The 15,730-nt window shown below is 39.8% G+C and overlaps 1 protein-coding gene across 1 annotated transcript in view; it reads left to right on the top strand.

The window, feature by feature from the left end:
- The window catches only part of wscd2 (WSC domain containing 2), a 57,930-nt gene extending 46,491 nt beyond the window's left edge, over positions 1 to 11,439 (top strand). The window contains exons 9-11 of the mRNA XM_036527049.1: positions 2,402 to 2,566; positions 3,046 to 3,246; positions 10,770 to 11,439. Coding sequence (XP_036382942.1) covers positions 2,402 to 2,566; positions 3,046 to 3,246; positions 10,770 to 11,122 — 719 coding nt within the window. The 3' untranslated portion in view covers positions 11,123 to 11,439. The remainder of the gene's footprint in view (positions 1 to 2,401; positions 2,567 to 3,045; positions 3,247 to 10,769) is intronic.
- The last annotated feature ends 4,291 nt before the right edge of the window (positions 11,440 to 15,730 follow it).

Raw genomic sequence — 15,730 nt, forward strand, 5'->3', positions numbered from 1 at the left:
TTTATGAAAGGCTGTCCTCTCCTAGGGCTCTGTAAGCTCCACGACTCAGGTCTTTCACTTCCCAACAAGCACCTCAGCACTGGTTCATGAAGACAACAGTCATATGGGAAAACGAAGTGACAGAGATGGAATGAGGCTTATTCGTGGACTTCCTTCTTTTATGTCATTTGGAGAAGCCACCTGCCCCAAAGTGGATTAACTTAGTCATCTGCTAGCTTACGCCATACGCCAGTCCAGTATTGGCATATGCACACCAACCCGTCTCCAACTTGCAAGGGCTTTTGGAGACTTGTCCCCATTCTCTATAGTACAAATGGAAGAATCTGCTTTGGGTCTGGGGAATACACTCTGGAAGGAAGTAAAGCAGCTCTTTTGCCCTTATCTCCTCATACCAGGGTAGATAAATAATTTTCGGTCACACATAGCTCATACTTCATGCTCTGCAAACAACAGATGAAATGGCGATAGCAGGGTTGGCAAGGAACAAGTGGTGTGGTGATTTTTTTTAAAAGCAGCTTGAATAAATTTCAACATCAGTTTCATTATATAACTTAATATGCTTATGTTTGTATTTGAGCATGTAGAAGACCTGCAAATTTACAGTCGCTTCAGTACATTTTGTCAGTTTACTTAATTTCTGATTTAGTTGAGTACATTGAGTACAGAAAACCCTTGAAATGCCATTGCTGCTAAAATGTTTATATCCCCTGGTTAAGCTGTACTGTCCTTTTCTTCTTGGTAATTAAGGCCTGTTTGTGGAAAACTGATGAAGACTCAACATGTATAGCATCCATTCACAAATGACATGTGTAGCAGAGCTGAAGTGAGTAGCTTGTGTGAGCCCTGCGTAAAGCCTGTAGGGTTGTAGGTAGCAGGTAGCCGAGCAGTTACCACAGTTACGTCACTGCCTGAGACTTGGTTGTTTCCGATAGAGCTAGGGCCAGATTGCCTTTAGCTCAACTGGCTGGCCGTAAGGGTTGAGCGTGAGCAGCGAGAACCTTGGGTCGAAACTTGCTTGCTCACTGACCCACATAACATCTAGTAAAAAGACAATGCAGACTGTCCCTGCTACACATGCATGGCTGACTGCATGGCAGGGCTGCATGTCCAGTCAACAGTAATTAACTGCAGTAGTTTTCTGCTGGCCTTGAAATATTGTGGGCCCCATTTTATAAAAAGAGATAGGATAATGATGAAATTGAGGCTCAATCTGGTTGCAGGTATTGTGAGGTTAGCAAGCAATTAACTAAGACTAGTAATGCAAAACAGGTTGTTGGTGTTTATGTAGACAACTACACACCATCATATGTAAAGCACAATGGACACAATCTTAAATCGCACAAGGAGGAAGGAAACATGAAACGTGCTTACATTAGTGGTGCAATGTAGTCACAAAGACAAAATTATACACCCAAAGTGAAATGTGTGACTAAAAAGGATGAAACTATTAAAAACTGCCACCTATGGCTTCCTGGAGGAGATTTAAAAGAGAAAGAGTTTGTGTATAGCAGACCATAATTTGAACAAGAGTAGGATGATCTGGTGCAGCAGGTGCACAGTCTCAAACTAATTATCATAGGGTGTCACTCTGTTGCAAAGCTGGTACAGAAGAATATACCAAAAGGTAAAACAATTTTTATATTTTCCCAATGTGTAGTATGGCTCATTTGATTCCTGTATATAATAACAACAAATAAATCCATATAAAACATTCCAAATAAAAAAATTACTGTGTTTGTCGAACTTGACACAAGAATATATTTCTCTGAAAAAGCCAGCCTTAACACCTTATATTCAGAGGACCTAATCATTCTGCACAAGTGTTTGGCATGTGCTTATCCTAAGCTTTAACAGATTCAGTGGAATATTTAATGGACCTCATTTACCAAATCTCCTCCAAATTTTGGACTGTTTGTCCTAGTAATGCATATGGATGTGAAACATTACATGTGATGTGTATTAAGGACAAAAGTGCACAATTATACAATCCCCCAAAAAACAGTTAAGTACAAGATTGACCCATTGTGACTGCTTTGTAAATCCCTGATCTTTCTTAGTCCATTTTTTTTGGCATTCTATAGCAATACACAGTGAATTTTTTGTATACTATTTGTATACTAATATCTTAAAAAGAGAGCCTAAGAGTGTATATATTCTGATTGCCCAGTCATAGCTATGTTCAGCTCCTTGCTCTTCATAAACAGTGGAGAGAGGAGAGGCAATCTGAGTGCATTTATCGAGTTTGGTTGTCTCGTGGGAAATAGATCTAAGTGTTTTTTAAGCAGAGAGATTACAAGGCAGCTCAGATGTGAAGAATGCATTTTGCTCTAGACTGGTCACATTGTTTCTGTCAGCGCACGCATCCTGTTCTTTCTCTCTCCCTGTTTTCTGTCTGTCCCAGACAATCGCTGTATGGACCGCCGTTTCCTGCCAGCACGCTCCAAGCAGCTGATGGCTCTGGCTAGCTTCCCTGGCGCAGGGAACACCTGGGCCCGGCACCTCATTGAGCTGGCAACTGGTTTCTACACTGGCAGCTACTACTTTGATGGCTCCCTTTACAACAAAGGTTACCTTTTCCTAGAGTTCTCATCTCAGTACAGTAGCAGCACTTCTTGTTGTGTATGGCCTCTGAGCTTTTGCTGAGTATTGAGCCTTTTTTTAAAATCCATCCAGAATCTAATTCTGTCTAATTAACTCTAATTAGCAGTACTAATAGGCCAATCTGACATAAAGGATGATAAATATTTACACTGTAATTTGGAGATTAGCTCTGTGAAGCATAGCTTTTAAATTGCTACCTTTTTAATGAGAATACAAAGTACACCATGGGTGTGATTTCAGATGTAAGTAGAAGCTTTCTTTATGGTTTTTATGCATACAAATTATGTGTGAAACCGAAGTTCGAAAGGAGCATATATGTATACTGGAGCAGGTTGGGTAAAGAGCATGCTCAGTGCGCTCCTCCATGGTTTGGATTATACATGACTAATAGGAATTTGTGAGTATGAAACAGCTGATGCGGTCTGTTCTTCCCTCTCCTGAAAGGTTTTAAAGGGGAGCGTGATCACTGGAGGAGTGGGAGAACTATCTGCATCAAGACTCATGAGAGTGGCAAAAAGGAAATTGAAGCATTTGATTCCAGTATCCTGATGATCCGCAACCCCTACAAAGCCCTTATGGCTGAGTTCAACCGCAAATATGGCGGCCATATTGGCTTTGCCTCACAGGCTCACTGGAGGGGAAAAGGTAAGGATTCTGTTTTTTTTGCCATTACTTTATTGGCAGTTTGATTTGTCTGGTTCCTTCACTCACAGGAATAGCTATGACATGTTGGCTGTCTGTAATTTAAATATGAATCAAGTCGAATTTGATTCAATAACAGTTGGAAGCCAAATTTATTATATTGGTCTGAAAAAAAGCCTTACAGAATTCATGCAGAACAGGCTGACGCCAACTGTGTATGGTAGCATGGATGAAAAAGGTGGGCCAAATGGACTAATTAATTACAACTTCAGTTTGTCACAATATATTCTTGCAATTCAAGGCCTCTTGAAAGCCCTTTGTATAGTAGCTAACAGTTCATTTTGTGCACTATGCCAATATGGATTTTGCATCCAATACCTGCAAGATATCAGGTAGCATTACATATTCTTTATGTGAATTTAAATGCCAATAAAACTCTATTTATAAAATTAATAAACAAACCTGAGTAAGAGTAAAATATAAATGTAAGAGTAACAACCTAAAATAATCTAATAATCTAAGTGTGAATTTAAAAGTAGTTTCCTCATGAAAACTTTCTATTTATTGCAAAGAATGATTCCAAAAGGAATTATAAGAGTTATCGTCCAAAACGAAGCATTTCATTTATCCAAAAAATGGATGATACATATGAATCATGAATAATGCTTACATACAAACTAAAAAAAATAATTAAAATATTCTTTTTAAAAGAATTACAAATTGCACATTGCCAGCCATCAATACTAAGATGTGGCAGTGCCATTAGCCTTCTTTACAGTAAATGCAGCTTTATTGCAGATAGTCTACCACACAGCAGCAAGCCCCACCTTCTGTGAAAGCAGTTGCTTTCTTTTTGTTCAGTTATGAGAATAAACACAGAGTGGAAGTATACAGGCAGCTTGTGGCTGGACCATGTGCAGACAAATGAAAATGTGATATGGTTTTGATTTCTGGCAAAGAAGTTTATGATTTGCTGCACTAATGGGAACTGATTCTACTGCTTCTGCACTCCCTACCAATGATGTCACATTTTGTTAAATTACAAATAATATATGCATGTTTAAACATATGAATAAACATATACATATGTTTAAACATACACATAAACATATGCATATATTATGCACATGCAAACGTATTGTTACGTCCCAGATGTGTAATGGCGTCCAGGGGTTTGGGTGAGGGACGCAACACAAAAGAAAGCACTAACCACTGCTGGCTTGGACGGTGCAGAGACGGAAAAAGCACAGACACGGGAGCAGTGTACAAGGGTGTGCGATATATTTACAGTAGCTATTTACAATATGTACAATAACAAATATACACGGGAAAAGGGGAGAGGACAACAGACGGTGCCAATGAAAAGAACATAACAAAACATAATGAACCCTAAACACTCTCATCCAAAACATACAACTGACTGCAAAAATAAAAAGGGTGGCAGGGCCAAACAAAAACCTAACTACACTACCTAGAAACAAAAAATACAAAGGTGGCACCTGCCTCTAACCTGACTCTACACAACGTGAACACTAACACAGGGATCCCCCACCTTACCTGCCCTCCTCCCACGATGCAACAAAACCGAGACACAGTCCACAATCAAAGTCACAAACGAAACAAAGTCTAACATGGTACAGCAAGTTTGTAAATAGTGAATCACACAAAGGATCGAAATAGCGAGAACTCCACTCCAAGAAACCGGCATCTTTAAATTGTGGCACTCCGTCTCTGGTTGGCGGGGCTGGAACGAGGAGGCGGGACACAAGGCAGCGGGATACCTGCGTAGGAGAGTAGCGAGTGAGGAGAGCGGGAGGAAAACCAAGACGCAGACGGCTCAGACCCCACACGCACAATGCGTCGCACGTGACAATATGCATAACATATGAATTTTTGAACATGTTTTACATTGAATATTTGTAATAAAACCTGGAATGCTCAAACTGAACACTTACGGGTGAGATTTCTTAATGTCAGCAAAAATTCCAAGGAAAAACGGAAATGTTCATTGCATAAGCATTACCCCCCTGAGTAGCACCTTTGGCAGCAGTTACAGCTGTGAATCTTTATATAATTTTTACCATACTTGACCATGATTGACAGCAATTTTTAAGTTTTGCCAGAGATAATTGGATTCACATCCAGACTTTGACTGGGACAGGACATTAATTTTCTAGTCATTTGTCATTCCAGTGTAGCTTTGGCCTTGTGCTTTGGGTCGTTGTTCTGATGAAGGGTAAATTTTTGTCCCAGATTAGGGCTTTAGAAGACAAGTAGTTTTTCTTCTAGGATGTGCCCCTCCTTTGATCCATCCATTCTCCCCTACACCATGGCAGGCTTCCCATTCCCTACCGAGGAGAAGCCTCCCCATAATATGAAACTGCCACCACCATGATTGAGAGATTGGGTGACGTGCTGTGTTGGGTGCAGATGAATGCACTGTGTTGAATTTAGAAGTTTGTGTTTGTGTTGTCTAAGGAAGAACCATTTGCAGTATGTTTGCAGTTTCACTTAAATGATTCATTGAAAATTTTGTGCAGGATTTGAATTTTTTTTCAGTAATGGCTTCCTCCTTGCCATTCTGCCAAACAGATCAGCTTTATGCAGTAACTGGGATATTGCTGACTGATGAACATTTTCTCCCATCTCAACCATTGAACTTGTAGGTCTCTCAAAGTCCTTGTTGGCGTCCCTATCCAGTTTCATTCTTGCCCGACATCTCAATTCGGAGGGACAGCCTGATATAGGAAGTATCTGGGTGGTACAATACACCTCACACTTCCTACTGCTCAGTGTACCTGCTCTCAGAGGGATATTCAGTGACTTTGAATTTTGTATGCCCTTCGCCTGATTAGTGCATTTGTAAAACTTTATTCCTGTATTGTTTTGAAAGCTCTTTGAATTTCAAGGATTCAACCATGTGGACCAGTTACAGATTCTTAATTACAATTCTTAAATTCATGTGAAAGGCTTGTGACTATCATTGCACACGGAGAGAGGCCATTTGACTAATTGTGTGAATTGTCAGTGCATGTTTTTTTGCAGTTCACCTAATTTAGGTTTGCCATAAGGGGTTGAATGCAATCAAAACTGCTCTGTTTGTGTTTTTAATTTATTTACCCATTATAATTTTTTGAATGTGTGGTGTTGGTTATGTAGATCAGAAGAACTCTGATTGTGACAACTGAACAAGGGGTTGGATGCTTTTGCAAGGCACTGAATGTTTTGTAAATTAAAAATACATTTTTTCCTATATAAGCCATATTATATATTATATTCAATATAAGTCATTGAATGTTGCCTGTTATGTGTGAAGTAGTTTGTGCAGTGGGTATGCATATAAAGGGGACAGTGGCAGCTGTCACATGCAGTCAGTTTCATGTGTAGAGCACGCTGGACGGAGGGCGAGGGAGGAAACTGTGGTTTTGAAGCTGCTCTCTCACTCTCCCCCCCCCAAGATGTTCTCAGTATTAGTTCATAATGCATTTGTAAAACTTTATTCCTGTATTGTTTTGAAAACTCTTTGAATTTCAAGGATTCAACCATGTGGACCAGTTACAGATTCTTAATTACAATTCTTAAATTCATGTGAAAGGCTTGTGACTATCATTGCACACGGAGAGAGGCCATTTGACTAATTGTGTGAATTGTCAGTGGAGGAAACTGTGGTTTTGAAGCTGCTCTCTCACTTTCCCCCCCCCAAGATGTTCTCAGTATTAGTTCATAATTCAGCTGAAACGAGAACTCAAAAGCTCTCTGACACTATTGTGCCATCAAGGACTTGGCTGAAGCTTGTACCATTGTGCAAAGTCCCAGGAAATTGCTGCTCATACCACAGGATTTGCATGCATGTGTTTGTGAGTAGGTGTCTGACTGAATCAGAGAGCCTGTCTGCCTCTCTGAACGAATACGTGATATTAAAAATCTGCAAAATTGCAATGTTGATGTCACTTTTGCCAAAGTGCTTTTGCCAAGGCCTCTTCTGTGTGCATAGTACTTTCAGAAAGATGTAAGGTATAGAAAGATGCCTTTCATGAAATCCTGAGAGGAACGATGCACATTGTGCCACAGAATAATAGAGTTTAATGTAAGGCCACAACTTTTTGAGAGTATATGGTGTCAGGTCTCGATGCTTCCAACAGATTTGAGGGCCATGAAAAGTGATTTTGTTCCCTGCTTGAATTCAGCCCTCTCCATTTTATTCCTGAAGAGGAAAATACTCTAATGTAGTAATGGAGGGAATAAGGGGCTGTTTTCAGATCATAGGCCTTCATACTGAAGGTCTATGAACTGGATTTAATATGGCTCACTGTGTGTGTAGGTATATTACAGAGAGTCACATGAATTCCATTGGAATGAGGGAATTTAATTGGATGCTGCTGTCTTATCATGTCTCAGTAGAAGTTGAATGTCATGTGGTTAAGGTGGTCACAGCTTCACTGGCTACATTGTTATTATCATATGATAAATATTTATAAATCCTTCAAATTAATTAACATTTATCCTTAAGTTTCAATATTTCACAAGGGAAGCATTATTTTCATTCATTTTTGTTATTTGTTAACTATCCAAACTTGATTGAATTCAGGGATAAGACTCTTACTGTCAGGGTTGTCAGGGAAAGGACCCAGGCGTAGACAAAACAGGCATTAAAAGAGATCCTTTAATTACAGGTCCAAGCGCACAGGCAAAACGTAATTAAAAAACCAGTCCGAAGTCAGTAACCAAAAAATCCACAGGGAAAACATAGTATCAAAAACAGCAGGCAAAAAGGGAGAATTAGGAACAGGCAGAGTCAAAAAGCCAAACAGATCAAACCCAACAAACAGCAAGAACAACACAGGAATAAAGCTGAGACGATCAGGCAAAGGAAACAGCAGGGTATAAATACATGGGCTGGTGATGAGAGAACAGGGAACAGGTATGCAGGGTGGGCTTCAGGTGGTGGGCGTGGCAGCAGGGCAGCTAGGCAGGACAGGAGGTGGGGCGATGGCTGAAAACAAAACAAAAGCACATGCACGGGAAAAAAAAAAAACAAAAGACACACCCACACTGACAGACAGGGAGAAACCAGCCGCTCAGGCTGGAGTACTGACAGTTTCCACCATGTAAGCATTATCCAATGACAGCCTGAACAACATAGAACTTGGGACATAATAGACCATAGAGTATCACAGGGTAATACAGTACATCCAGGACAGACTAACATAAAGTACCAATAGAGAAAGAACAAAAGGGATCAAATGACATCCAACTGTAAACGATAGAAAGTGTAGTCATAGAGATTGATTGATTCTCCAGTATCTCTTTTCCCCTGTCTTTTATTTTATTTTAAGTCCTGCTTGGCTGGGAAACCTTTTTCAGTTATCAGACTAAAGCGGAAATATATTTCCCCATGTTGCTCTCTATATATTTGTTAACTGGAAACATTATTATGCCCTCATCAGAAACAGTGTGTTTTCCATTTGGTACCTCCTGACTTTTTGAGAGATAATTCTCTATAGCTACACTTTTTCCATCTACTTCTGTAGCTATGGCAACATCCTCTAATGTCAGATGTCCTGTGACTCTGTAGCTTGTTAGATTGATTTTCCTCTGAGACTGATGAAGACATGCAGACCCTAGTACTTTTCTAAGTGTGCAACTGCCTTTACAGGCCAATAAACCCAAAAATTGTGGGTCAGGGAAGGGAGAGAGACGACACATTTTTCTTTCCATCACTAATGATTCTTTTTCAGGGCAGAGAGGACATGGGCTCAGTGTAAAAAAATGGTTTTGACAGCTGCCAGTTGTCTCTGAAGGTCTGCTTTTTAAGTCAAAGTGACATTGTGCTGAGTTGAGCACGGGGGCAGCTGTGAATTCTCACAAGATTTGGCTCAAGGACTGGAGTCTGAAGTACAGATAACATCATGATTATTGCAGTGACACTGTGTTCCTTGAAGAAATCCAAGACCACTAGAAAAAAAAACAGCTCCTATACAAAACCATAAGCGCAGATAGTTGACATATCCATGGGATTATGTGTTCGATTCAATCCAATAGCACCCGCAAATGGATTGAAGGGACTGCGCAAACTTACAATGCAGTTAGTCTGTTATGTCAACAGGAATGGGTTCAACCTCAGGATTTTAAGAGGTTTGCGGTTGCTATGTGCAGCTTGCTCATTTAAATTCTTTTCACCACACTGCTAACTCAGAAGAATTTCATTTTAAACTTTTCTCCCCTGAGAACTGAGATACACATTTCCCAGCAGCATCTTGCCTGGCTGAAAAAAATGGATTCAGAAATGATTTTAAAGGTAGAAGGTGAACAGATGAGACATGGCTCTATAAATGGTGACCGACCTTCTCTCTGAATCCATTGCCTAACAGTCGCACATTACCCTTGTAGATTCCTGTCAAGACTGTTACATTGCCCTGCCCCTTCCACCCCTGCAGTAAATATTCAGCCACCTAGAGTCCAGGTATGGCCATAAAAGACTAAAACTTGCTTTGTTCCATGTCGTTAATTTAATATCTGGAGGGTGGCATCCCAGGAAAAGGTTTACGAGGAGCGACAACACTGGTGAATTACACCAGTTCTGCTAAATGAAATAACTTCAGCGTTTGATGATTCGCGCGCAGGGGAGAAAGGGGGAACATTTTCTTGGCTTAATTAGATGGCAATGCTGGTGTGTCTTCTACACAGGGATCCCTGTGGGGTAATCAGATGGGGAGATGTGGCATTTCTTTGAATTTGAATTTTGTCACTTATTGCTTTCTGCTCGCTGCTGCTCCTGTGCTCACTCGGCTCCTCTGGCTCTTTTTTCCCTCCTTTTTCTGTAATTACCTCACAGTCTCCTGTGATAAAATCTCACGCAATGCAATGTGTTTTATATGCAAACATCATAATCATTCCTCTGCACTTAATTAGCCAACTCAGCTTCAAATAATTTACAGTCAAAAGCCTTTTTTTTTTTTGCTTCGAGATCTCAGATTAATCTGTGAGATGAGATTGTCACTTAGGTCCAGTGCTAAAATGTCTGCTTTGGTACTTGTGACATTTAGGCATCAAGCTGGTCTGCAGACAGCCTTGTCTCATCTCACTCCATATAACAAATCCCAGTGATTTTGTGTTCCAGAGGAAGTTGCACAAAGTGGTAAATGGAAAGACTATTGCTGTTTGGTAAAAGTCACGGACATGTATCAAACTCTAAATATAAACCACATGAAGTGCTACAGAAGGTGCCCCCTGCTATTGCTTAAAAAAGAGTATGAACCCCATTATGCATATAGCAAGTGTAAGTCTTTGACATAGGATCAAACTGTATTTCTGGAATAACATTTAATAGTGACCACCTCAGTCCCGTGCTCTGCCAGTTGATTCTTTTCATTGCTGGACAAGATTACTTTCTTTTGTAGTGTGCATATTTTCTTTTTATATTGTATATGGAAAAACGAATTACTGTGGTAATTAATGCTTTCTGAAACTGGTCATTAGTTCTTGGTGTGTAAAACCCTTTGCATGTTTTTTTTACCCTGCTGCAGAGTGGCCGGAGTTTGTGAAGAACTACGCTCCGTGGTGGGCTTCCCACACGCTGGACTGGCTGAAGTACGGCAAGAACGTGCATGTGGTCCACTTCGAGGAGCTGAAGAGGGACCTCTTCACCCACCTGAAGAACATGGTACTTTTCCTGGGACTGGAGGTGTCTGAGGACCGCCTGCTGTGCGTGGAGGGCCAGAAAGACGGCAACTTCAAGCGTTCTGGCCTGCGCAAGCTGGAGTACGACCCCTACACCCCCGAGATGCGGACCGCCATCGACAACCTCATCAAGACGGTGGACAGCGAGTTGAAGAGGAGGAAGCTGTCGGGAGTGCCAGAGGAATATCGTCCGAGATGATACACCCTCCTCCCCCCCCTCCAACTCACGTTATGTCTCTCTTTTCCACCCTCCCAATCCCTTCTTCCTTAGAAAGAATGTTAGAAAAAAAAAAAAGAGCAATCGGCACACTTCATGATATCAGTGCCGTCTAAGGATGGCAGTTTGCAATAGTGATGAGCACGCAGTTAGCACAGCACTCTTGGGTGGGAGCAGGGTTGTAATTGCAGGCATTTGATGCTTTGGATGCTGCTGAGAAGTGTGAGTGTTCCTTCTGATGCACAGGTGTGTGTGAAGTTCATGCCTTAAATTGAGTTGTTGCTTGTTAAATGACGATATTTGGGGGTACATCCAAATACATTCTGGCTGTTTTATTTTGCAGCCAATTCCTTCTCACCTTTCACCTATTGACTGGAAAGCAGAAAAAGCTATATGAATATATTTATGTATGTACATTGTGGACTCACATGAGGAGGGTGCTGCTATTACCCATTCAGAAAACAAATGTGCTCTTTTTACGAATGCATTTGAGATCTTCACAATGAAATCCACATATTTTTTAGGATGATGTTTTAATTGCTACCTGGATGGAGAAGTTATGACATGCTGTATGTCCAATATTGGGTGTTGACAATCCTGTTCCTTGACTATGTACTCTTCTGGCAGTTAAAATGCACAAACATTCTGTTTTCAGTACTGGCATCCCACATTTCAAAGTGCTGAAGCAGAACAGCTAAAGTTGACAGAAATCCAAGGCAGTGCTGTTACTGCACTGAATGGGAGTTGAAGGAAAGACAAGGGCCTACTGACCCCTCCTTCTGCTGGTGTCATCCCCAGGGGGGGGTGAGGGTGGGGGAATGAGCAGGGAAAGTACCAGACTTCTAGTGTTTTCTTCTGCTTCTCAGACTTTGCAAGAAAAGTCCCTTCCCCCCAAAGTGTCATCATAACTATATACAGTATATAAAGCACTGGGTAACTAACTGACTATGTACAGACTTTACTCTCTAACACGCTGCTGCAGTTCCCAACCTTGAGTCATTTTTAAAAGTCTTTTCAGGGCACCAAATGAAACCATTGTTGGACAGTTATAAATGGTACATAAAAAACTCAACTCACAGAGACTCTCTGAAAGGGACTGCCTGGTTTTTTGTGACTGGCAGTTTTACAATAAATGAATGACAATCCCACCAAGGGAACAAAAGAAATACTGATCTGCATAATTACAGCCCTTATAAAATTTTGAAATATTATTTAGCCTGTCCAAAAACAGACAGCATTGATTACAAGAGAACTGAGATAGCTGGCAGCTTGGAAGAACCAGAGTCATATTTTACTCTGCCGTATAAATGAGCTTCTTGCTAATTGATCAATCCCATGCTCTGTTGACTGATTCTGTCTAGCAGATAGAGATAGAGCAATTATACCCAGACCGTCAAACACATTGACCTGCACAGTGCATGTTGAATAGATTGTGCAATTATTTCACGACTATACACAAAAATGAACAATTATCAGACCTTGTTCTCTCCTGAATGGCACCTCATGATATTCACGTTCTCTCAGCACATGGTTGGCGTAATGGTTTTGAGGTGCCTTCCTGTAATGCCAGAGTTGTGATTCGCTTAAGACCCTTAGTCAGAGGGTGAGAGGTTATTGACTTAATAATTGTTAACAGGTTACCATGGTTTATCTATATATAATGATATATTGGTACAGTAAACAATAACAGGTATAGCTGTACACATTATAGGCTGGAAAATTGATAACCTTGTTGTCTTCATCACTGGCACAGCGTCCCTGAAAGTTTTTGTATTGCTATTAAATCAATATATTGAATATACCTTAATTTTCTCACAGAGCTATGGCCTCAGATACGGTGACTAAAATACCCCTTTGATATTGTTCCACTTCTAGGGGCGTTAGAAAGAAATGGGTTTTTGTATGTGAGGATCTGATCATTGCAAAGTTAGTGTACGGCACAGTATACTGGTGTCCATTTGCCTGAAAGATTGGATCTTGATAGTGTTTTGAAAGTACCATAAATGATACGCACACATTTTTGAGATGTTATATTTCTTTTGACTGTTGACTGGAGTCCAGACAGGTATCCTCCCCCCTCACAAGGTTTACTATTAACCCTGTAACACAGCACTCACGGCTTTGAAACTTTGGCTGGAATTGTTCCGGGTGAATAGGGGCTAAGCAAACAGTATAGTGTTATTTATTTCCTGTTTATTCACTTTTCATTCCACTTTGTGATCAAACTCCAAAATATGCTCCCTGTTGATGTCAAGAAAGAGGAACAATAACATGCATTACTCATTTTTTCTGCTGAAGATGTTTGATAGCATCTAAAATAACTATTTTTTCACTGAACTTCCAAAAACTTGCTGGCAGTTTCCAGTTAAACTGGCCTTCTGGTTAGCATTTATTTTAACACCATAAAAAATTGATTTTTTATTTTTTTGAGATACCTATGGTAGCAGAGATTATTTTTTACTGCTTAGTAGCACTGAAGTAGATTTGTCCTGTTTCCTTTTAATGATTATAGGTATAGATATATCAGATTATACTTTATACATCACAGTAGCATAATATGCAGATGTTAAGTGTGAAACTGTCACAGTACATTCTGATGAAACACAGATTCCATACAAACCCTCTGTGAAGTGGGAAGCTATGTTCAAATCCCTCCAAAAAAGAGGAGACAAAAATATTCTCTGGATCATAAAATAGAAAAATGTATTTCAGTATGTTTCATATATTTTTATTTTTATATTGCATACATGAAATCGATTAAAACACTATTTGTAATGCGAGGAAATGAGAGGGAGGATTGCTACTAATTTTTTGGCCTAGGATACTATCAGGTGGAGGTGTGGCTTTGAATGTATTTTGTATGGAATGAATGTAATGTGTTTGTACCAAAAACAGATAAATAAATGGATGGAAATGTTTAAAGAACATGTGCAATTTTAGACATAATGTTTCTGGTATGCTTGACCAAATGCTCATGTATATTTCCAGAAGATGGAAATCAATGGTGTATTCCCTTTTTAAAGATAACAATGACATCATAAGGTATTGCACTTGCCTGAATTATATTCAGGATGTACCTGTTATTAAATGTTTCCTAATATTCTGATGAAGTGTAGTGTTTTCTTTTTTGTATGTGCGGGTTGGTGTTTCTTTGAACAGCCTTAAAATTTTGCTCTCATGCCACACGATATCTGTGTTTTATTAAGGAAAAGCCACCCCCCTTTAGATCTTCCCAGCCTCTAAAATCTCTTGGAAAGAAACAACGCCCTGTTCTGTATGCAAAAGGATTTTCAATCATCAGCAATAATGCAGTCATCTGTCGTAGGTAACCATGTGTACTATTCATTACACATCAAGAGACACTTGGCCAAAGGTTTGACCTCTACATAGAACACACTCATGATGTTTGGTATATGCCCAAGGTGATTTGAGTCATGTGAACAGCTGATTCTTTGAAGAGCAGCATTTCTCATGATATTGCATGGCTTCACACAAACAATTTTACTCTTTGTAAGGAACAGACTCTTGCACCAGTGATTCTTGTACATTGAGTTCACTGTCATGATGATAATGATCTTAGCTTTGACGTAGCAAGAGAATTATGATGTACAAATTATTAAACAGTTACACTGCAGTAAAAGCTTAATGTATTTTAGATCATTTTAAGGTATGCTTACCCCCCCCTTTTCTCACTGATCCCTCACGTGGTCGTCTTCATCAATGATATCACCAGAAAGGTATATCCCTGGTGTAATTTACAGCCATAAATGCCATCCACATTCCCTTAAAAGCAGTGAGTGGAATTATACTAAGAGAAAAATGGATTGGACAGAGGCAGTGGGTCAGTTCAGTCCCAGGTAATGCCCTCTCAGGATATGATTTTTCACTATGTAACATAGTAAACATGTTTTATAATAATGATAATCATAACAATAGCCACAACCAATAATAACCTCTGTGTTATGTGAAAATGTAAGTAGCGCCTAAACTGGTCTGGGGATGTCATTAATCTTACACTGTTTGTGTCTAATGGTAATGTAACAGATCTTTGCAATTCCTTTTAGACTGTTGCAAAGAATTTGCTTTGCGAACTTAGACTGTTTCGTTTCCATGTGGCCAGAGAGTACTACATTTCTGGCTTTGTTGGACTGACTCATTCGGTGTGCTGAAAATGCCATTTTCATAACATCTGCCTACTCAGAAATATCATTTGCAAAAGTATGCAGCCCCAAACATGTCAATTGTTTTTCACTTGACCCTCTGATATTTTCTTTGCAGTTGGCATGCAGACATACAGCACATTGGAAATTGTGGAAGCAAAATCATAGGAGTGTATTCCCTGACCAAAAATGCTTTGGTTTCGTACTGTCAGAAAAATAAAACAGAACTCATGCTTGCATTTTTATGCTTGTGTTTGGACATTTGCTATCAAGTCTGTATCTGGTGAGTATCAGCCATTTTATGCAAACTCCATTGGATTCAAATTCTTACTGGGGAGAAAGATGGTTTATTAAGTAAAGCAATGCCTCTGCATAATGGTTACTATGATAACCGACTCAAACCCATGAACTGTAATAGTATAGGAAATCA

Source organism: Megalops cyprinoides, chromosome 4 (genome assembly GCF_013368585.1).
Source record: "Megalops cyprinoides isolate fMegCyp1 chromosome 4, fMegCyp1.pri, whole genome shotgun sequence".
NCBI classification, from domain to species: domain Eukaryota; kingdom Metazoa; phylum Chordata; class Actinopteri; order Elopiformes; family Megalopidae; genus Megalops; species Megalops cyprinoides.